Source organism: Amblyomma mixtum, chromosome 7 (genome assembly GCF_055824585.1).
Source record: "Amblyomma mixtum isolate Tamu chromosome 7, ASM5582458v1, whole genome shotgun sequence".
NCBI classification, from domain to species: domain Eukaryota; kingdom Metazoa; phylum Arthropoda; class Arachnida; order Ixodida; family Ixodidae; genus Amblyomma; species Amblyomma mixtum.
The window spans coordinates 81786876-81794568 of record NC_143018.1 but is presented as its reverse complement, the minus strand read 5'-3'; the positions used below and the strand labels follow the sequence as shown (position 1 = coordinate 81794568).

The 7693-nt window shown below is 52.4% G+C and overlaps 1 protein-coding gene across 1 annotated transcript; it reads right to left on the bottom strand.

Moving 5' to 3' along the window:
- Positions 1–312: 312 nt before the first annotated feature.
- Positions 313–7371, bottom strand: LOC149336623 (uncharacterized). Its single transcript, XM_089553023.1, has 3 exons — positions 6952–7371; positions 6677–6889; positions 313–5526 (listed from the first exon to the last, which is right to left on the bottom strand). The coding sequence occupies exons 1-3, from the start codon at positions 7152–7154 to the stop codon at positions 5370–5372; spliced, it is 573 nt and encodes a 190-aa protein (XP_089409149.1). The 5' UTR covers positions 7155–7371; the 3' UTR covers positions 313–5369.
- Between the last annotated feature and the right edge of the window lie 322 nt (positions 7372–7693).

The following is a 7693-nucleotide window of genomic DNA, read 5'->3' as shown; positions in this document are numbered from 1 at the left end:
TGAGTGGTCATGAGTTTGGGTGACGGGTTGTGAATGTGAGTGAACATTAGTGCGAGTGTGTGAGAGGACGTGAATGAGTGCTTGTGAATGCGAGTGGACATGAGTGTAAGTGGCCGTGAGTGTGAGTGTAGTTGAGCAACCTCTCATGGTGCTGAGGTATGACAAGGACGAGCTTGTCCTTGCCTGTCAGGCAGAGACTTTGTCTATACTACTACACAGACACTGAATAAACTAAGCACATTCCCAAAAATGGTCTGCATGCAATCTGTAAATGCTGTGACGCATTGGAAGCAAAAATGAGGTGCGAAATGGTTCACTATTTTTCAATATATTTCAATGGTTCAATATATTTACAAATAGGGAAGAACAGCTGCGAGCGGCACCGAGAACACAGTCCGAACTTCGTTGTCGTCTTCTACTCTTCCCACGCTCTTGGTCGTCGTCTACCCACTTCAGGACCCCCGGCTGCTGAAACGCCGTCTCGGCGTTAGGGCGGCGACGTGTGAGCGTCGTGATAAGGTTTAAGGCGACAGACGTGGACGATGTCGGTGGTGGCGCCAGAGGACGATGGCGAGGTTTCAAGGGGAGCAATTTCATAGTTCACGTCGGTAACACGGCACACGACACGGTAAGGGCCACGGTAGTGCGAAAGGAGCTTCTCGGAGAGACCGACGCTGCGAGAGGGCGTCCAGAGAAGGACGAGTGATCCTGGGGTAAATTCGACGGCCTGGTGACGGCGGTCGTAGGCTGACTTCTGGGAAACTTGAGAGGCTTGGAGCCTACTACGTGCTATTTGGCGCGCCAGCGTGGCCTGGGAGATGGCGTCCCGAGCGTAAGCAGTGGTGGGGGCTGAAGAAGGCGGCATGAGTGTGTCCAAAGGCAAGGTGGGATGCCTACCAAACAAAAGGTAGAAAGGAGAATAGCCTGTTCTGTCATGAAGGGAAGAGTTATATGCAAATGTCACATAAGGCAAGGCTGCGTCCCAATCTCGGTGGTCTGGCGATATGTACATGGCTAACATGTCGGTGAGCGTGCGGTTGAACCTTTCCGTAAGCCCATTGGTAAGCTGTCGCGAGCTGGTGCTGCGTGTCACACGAACGAAGAATGTCGTGAACTACTCTGGATAGAAAATGACCGCGGTCGGTGAGCAGTTGACGAGGGGCGCCGTGGTGAAGGGTGACGTCTTGCAGAAGAAAATCGGTGACATCGGTAGCGCAGCTGGACGGCAAAGCACGCGTGATGGCGTACCGAGTCGTATAATCAGTTGCGACAGCGATCCACTTGTTGCCGGAGAGGGACGTGTTGGAAAAGGGCCAAGAAGGTCGAGGCCAACACGGTGAAAAGGTTCCGGAGGTATGTCGATGGGTTGCAGAAGACCGGCAGGCAAAGTGGAGGGCCTTTTCCGACGTTGACACAGGTCGCAAGTGGCCACGTAACGCTTGAGGGAACGATAGAGAGCAGGCCAAAAGAAGCGATGCCGCACCCGAGCGTACGTGTGGGACACGCCAAGGTGACCGGCTGTCGGCAGATCGTGCAGTTCTTCCAGGACAGAAGAGCGTAGACGTTGGGGTATCACGAGCAGGAGCGGAGGGCCATCGGAGCGTAGGTTTCGGCGATACAAAATGCCGTTCTGGAGCACATAAAGGTTCAGAGACGGAGATCGGTTTGCAGAACGGATGCCATCAAAGATAGGTCGTAAAGATGAGTCGTGGCGCTGTTCGTTGGCAATATCGGCAAGATCAGAGATAGCTAAGAGGCAGGGCAGGGTCTCTGCGTCCTCTAGGTCAGGTGGTTCCACAGGGTATCGGGATAAACATTCAGCGTCCTGGTGATGGCGCCCTGACTTGTACACGACGGAGTATGAGTATTCTTGGAGGCGCAATGCCCAGCGACCAAGGCGACCGGTGGGATCTTTTAGTGAAGACAGCCAACAGAGAGCATGGCGATCAGTGACAACACAGCGAATGAAGGGCCGAACAGGTAGGGTCTGAATTTAGCTACTGCCCAGACAAGGGCAAGACACTCACGCTCAGTAATGGTGTAATTTTGCTCTGCGGCTGAAAGTAGGCGGCTGGCATAAGCGATGACTCGATCTTGACCCTGTTGACGTTGGGCTAGGACGGCGCCGATGCCATATCCGGAGGCGTCGGTGCGAACCTCTGTGGGAGACGACGGGTCAAAATGTGCTAAGATGGGCGGAGTGGTCAGCAAATGGACGAGGGATGAAAATGAGTTCTCTTGAGCAGGGCCCCAGGTAAAGGGGGTGTCGTTCTTCAGAAGATCGGTGAGGGGACGAGCGATGCCGGCGAAATCTTTGATAAAATGGTGAAAATACGAGCACAAGCCGACAAAGCTGCGCACATCTTTCGACGACCTTGGAAGAGGAAAGTCCTTCACAGCTTGAATTTTGATGGGATCTGGGCGTACACCAGAAGCGTCAACGAGGTGTCCGAGAATAGTGAGTTGGCGACAACCGAACTTGCATTTCGATGAGTTCAGCTGAAGTCTGGCGTTACGAAACACTGTCAGAATATTGGAGAGGCGCTCGAGGTGCGTGGAAAAAGTAGGCGAGAAAACCACAACATCGTCTAGGTAACAGAGGCAGGTGGACCATTTAAAGCCATGAAGAAGGGAGTCCATCATTCGTTCGAAGGTAGCCGGGGCGTTACAGAGGCCGAGCGGCATGACTTTAAACTGGTATAAGCCATCAGGCATCACGAAGGCGGTCTTCTCGCGGTCCTTTTCATCAACGGCAATTTGCCAGTACCCCGATCGAAGATCAATTGAAGAGAAATATTTGGCGCCGTGGAGGCAATCTAAGGCATCATCGATCCTTGGGAGTGGATATACGTCTTCTTTTGTGATGCGGTTGAGGTGCCGATAATCAACGCAGAAGCGCCAGCTGCCGTCCTTTTTCACCAGGACGACTGGTGAAGCCCAAGGACTTGACGAGGGCTCGATGATGTCTTTTGCGAGCATCTTGTCCACCTCTTGATTTATGACGGTGCGTTCGGCGCTGGACACTCGGTACGTACGTCTGCGGAGAGGAGCGGAATCACCGGTGTTTATGTGATGCGTCACCACAGAGGTCCGAGCCAAAACACGGCTATCAAAGTCGAAGATGTCGCGGAAAGATGATAAGAGGCACCTAATATCGCGAGCTTGCATCGGCGGTAGGTCAGAAGCGATCATGTCAGGGTAGTCGTCCGTTGGGTTCACTGTTGATGGGGCCGCAGGCAACCGGCATTGCTGAGTGGAAGGTAAGCAGCTGTCCACCACTGATATCACACATTCGGCAGCAGGGCACAGCGTGGCGAGTGAGATGCCTTGCGGGAGCGGTTGGATGGATGAACCAAAGTTCAGGACAGGAAGGTACGCGCGGTTGGCCGACAATGTAAATACAATGTGTGGAAGCGCAATGCTGCGCGTCAGGGCGACGTCAAGTTCCGCAGTGACTACGTAGTGACCATCAGGTACAGGGGAACAGATGAGAAAGAAATGTAAGTTGCGGCTTGAGGCGGTAGACGAACAAAGTCGACAGCACAAAGACTGTATAACTGGGGACGGCGACTCAGCAGAAAGAGGAAGGTCAAGCTGAACAACATTAGTGGCGCAGTCAATGAGGGCTGAATGCTCAGACAGGAAGTCGAGGCCAAGAATGACTTCATGAGGGCACTGGTCTAGAACAGAGAACAGAATGGATGTATGGCGGCCGGATATGGTCACACGGGCTGTGCATAGTCCAACAACATGAGGCGTTCCGCCGTCGGCAACGCGGAGAACGGCTTTGGGTGCAGGGGTCAGTACTTTTCGGAGGCGGCGTCGTAGGGCTGAACTCATGACGGATACGTGCGCGCCTGTATCGATCAGGGCTCTCACAGGCACTCCATCGACATGAATGGCGAGCAAATTATGGTGTGCACGAAGGGCTAATCGAGGATTTTGGGACTGGGGCTGTACTGCAGCATAACCTCCAGACACTGCAGCGTCTAGTTTTCCGCTTGCGAGCGTCCGTAGGGGCCAGGAGAGGAGCGACGGCATTGGGGCGAACGAGACTGTCGACGCAGGGGGGACGGGGAGCGGCTGGAGCGGGGAATCTGGCCGTCGACTGTAGCACCGTGCTGGGCTTGAGGGGGCGTGTAGTGGCTGGGCTGTTCGTCGTCGCGATGGGAGCTGAGAGGACGGTATGTGCTGCGACGGGACCAATAATTTCGACAGTGGCGGGAGATGTGGCCAATGCGGTGGCAATGGAAACAAATGGGCCTGTCGTCGGTTGTCCGCCAGTCGTTAGGGTTTCGGCGACGTGGAGTGAAGTACGAAGGTCGTCCAGGAGCAATCGCAGTGATTTCGGGTGGTGGTGAAGACCGTACAGGGCTGACGGGCTGGAAACCAAGGTTTGCAAACTCTTGGCGGACGACAGCTTGTACCAGAGAGATGGTAGGCAAGCGGTTGTCGCCATCATGTAGATGCAGGGGGGCAGGGGACATAGCTTCGAGCTCGCGTCGGATGATGCGGGTCACATTTTCTGGGGGCGCTGAAGTTTCCCTGTGTCGCAGGTCTTCACATGAAGAAGTCGCAGCCGTGTTGGGGAGGCGTGTGTACGGCTGGCTAATACGCCTGCTTTTGGCTTCCTCGAAGCGTCGACATTCCTTAATAATTCCGTCGACTGTAGTGCAGTTCTTGTATACGAGCAAGTTGAAGGCATCGTCGGCGATTCCCTTCAACACGTGGCCGACTTTGTCAGACTCGGGCATGTTGGCGTCAACTTTGTGACAGAGGGCCAGCACATCTTGAATGTACGACACATAGGACTCCGTAGATGTTTGAGCTCGGGAGGCGAGGTCCTTCTTAGCAGCAAGTGTTCGGCCGAGCGGCGGTCCAAACAATTCGCGGAGTTTCTCTTTGCACACGTCCCAGCTGGTTAGATGGTCTTCGTGGGTCTCATACCAGACCCGGGCAGTGTCTTTTAGGTAGAATATTACATTTGCGAGCATAAGGGTCGGATCCCAGCGGTTGTAGGTACTCACTCGCTCGTACATGTTGATCCAGTCGTCGACGTCAGTGTTGTCGGTACCAGAAAATGTCCCAGGGTCACAAGGGGGAGAAAGAACGAGTGATGTCATGGCCGGGGCTGAGGTTTGCTGGGAGGCGTCTTGGGTCATGATGAGGGAAGGCAACTGGCGGCCGCTGCGGAGCTCCGCCGTTGGTAGACGTAGGGGAAAGCCGCACCTCCACCAAATATGTTGCGGGAAAGAATATATTTACAAATAGGAAAGAACAGCTGCTAGCGGCACCGAGAACACAGTCCGAACTTCGTTGTCGTCTTCTACTCTTCCCACGCTCTTGGTCGTCGTCGTCGTCTACCCGCTTTAAGGAGTTGCAAGCTGAAAACCTACATGGTTTTCACCAGGATATTTTGCCCTTATTGCCTTCACCATGCAGGCGGGCAGGGGCCTTCTGTTGTGGCGCCCAAGCCGCCCCCACAGCCAGAGCACACACTGCCTGTAGGCAGCAAACCGGTAGTGCCTGAAACAATGCCAATGATTAGATGTAGCAAGCAGTACACAGGATGAAGTTGATCAGATGCGCATCCAAGTCGGGAGGGGACAGAATGTTCTGACCCCTAGCCGCCTCCTAATTTTTTTAATTCAGCCAGAAGAGTGCCTGTTCTGCATATTTACTCATTTGAACCAAAAACAATCATTCCTGTAACTACACTAAACAATGGTGACTTGAGTAAGCATGCACACCAAGGTTGAGGCCCAATGTTCACTCTTTTCTAGATGTCTCAAGCTGACCTCCCTTGTTGTTGCTAGTGGCTCTTTATTGATAATAAAAAAAATAACAATGGAAGCTAACGATGTTGCTAGCCGCGGCATCTGCCATCCAAACCTGAGCTGCGGCTAGCGAGAATAAAAGGACAGGGAGAGGGAAAGAAAGGGGGGAGCGATAGTAAGAAAGGATAGGTGTTGGGCGGCAATATACACTATGTACAATTCCATATATGGGAACCAAGTTCTACAACTCTGCTAAATGCTCCAAAAGCACACTTTTCATCACACTTACTAGTATTTATGTTATCACTGCAACTAAGGAAATTTATATATATAGGTGCCAGAAGCCCACTTCTGATAGGACAATCTCCTTTGAAATTTCGAATTGGCTCAGCAGTTGCTGCCAACTGCAATAAAGATAAATTTAAACCAGCCAAAATCCCGACGTACCTGAACCCGGACATGTATTAGACTAGCAGTCAATAAGGTCTGCCTTATTTTCAGCCGTTCCTGAAACTGTAAATAAGGTTCCTTTTTCTGAAAATGACAGCATGTAAGGTAAAAAAAGGTTCCATGCTTCTTATGCTATATAGCTCGTAATCTAATTCCTGAAAGGAGAATGAGTCTGTCTCCTCCACAGTAATGGGCTTTGTCAGTGCAAACTATCCTGATCCCATTTGTTTGCGCAGTGGACAGCTGCAGTCTTTTGCAGTGGTTATGGCCATAGCACACCGTGATTCCGCACTGTATACGAAGTTTTAGGCATTCTCTGTCGTTTTTTTAAATAGAACAGCACCGCATGCGTATGCGCTTTAGATCGCACTGTGGTCAATAAACGTAGTTGCAAGAGCTAGCACCGGTAGCGTTATTACGCAATCCGTGAAGCTTGCAGTTGTACTTACTCGTTCGCGGTGTCGCCCATGCCTGGCTGCCGGTAATGCCGCATGTTTAAATATGCAAGCTGCAGCACACCCTCGTCCAGGCAAAGATACCCGAACTCGGGGTGCGCTGTGATGCAGTTGTGTCCCGGCTGCTTTTTAACGGCGGCCGGGCATTCCCGGCAGCAGACGTTCTCGATGGCTGTCGGCATGGCAGCGCAGCCGTCGCACTGGCACCTTCGCAGAAAACGGATGTCAGCGATGCGTGCCACGAGCATAATAGAGTTCATATCACTCACCAGTCCACGTTTCCCACTCGTTGCCAGCCGTCCTCGGAGCCATCGGCGTCCGAGTCTTCGTCCGTGGTACGGCCGGACGGATGGCCACTGCTGCTATCTTCGGCCGTATCGCGCAAAGGCGTACTATCGTAAGAGATGGCGCCTAAATCTGCCGTCCGCCGAAGAATCTCTCTTTCAAGCTCTGTGAGATCGTCGATGTCCATCTCATCGGCTTACAAAAACACAAATGGCTGAACGTAGTTCGGCCAACAACGTGCGCATTTTCAAAAAGTCACTCCGCGTATTACTACGTATTACTCCGCCGATGACGGAGCGGCAAGCCTCCACGGAACTGGCTGAAAGGCACTCGACGCGTTAGTAGACTCCGCCCATCGTATGAGGCCGAATTCAAAAAAAAAAGGCGGGAGCCGGACGTTAATTAGATTTAATTGAGGAAATCGGCCACACAGGGCAATAAGTCGCAGCTCCTAAGAATGCTGGGAACGTTTACATCAAGTTCCCGCGGCAAAAAGACATGTTCAGAATCCTCTTCAGTGCACCTTTAACAAGGAAGGGGGAGAGGACTGCCCCTTGTGGCGTGTCATTGACACTCATTTGAATCGCCGATCCTTGGAGCTCCCCAAATTTAATTCTGGCTTTTCTGTTACTAAGGAAATTTATGATGTAATTATATGTCCTGGCCCCTACGTTCATCTCGGAGAGATCCTTAAGAATCGATTCATGGGATAAGTTATCGAAAGCC

Bases quoted from the DNA above. Each gene is read 5' to 3' on its own strand.
- LOC149336623 (XM_089553023.1), bottom strand. From the start codon at position 7,154: ATGGACATCGACGATCTCACAGAGCTTGAAAGAGAGATTCTTCGGCGG. The intron at 6,890-6,951 runs GTGAGTGATATG...TTTTCTGCGAAG, and splicing joins CGAGTGGGAAACGTGGACTG to GTGCCAGTGCGACGGCTGCG. The intron at 5,527-6,676 runs GTAAGTACAACT...GCATTGTTTCAG, and splicing joins ATGGGCGACACCGCGAACGA to GCACTACCGGTTTGCTGCCT.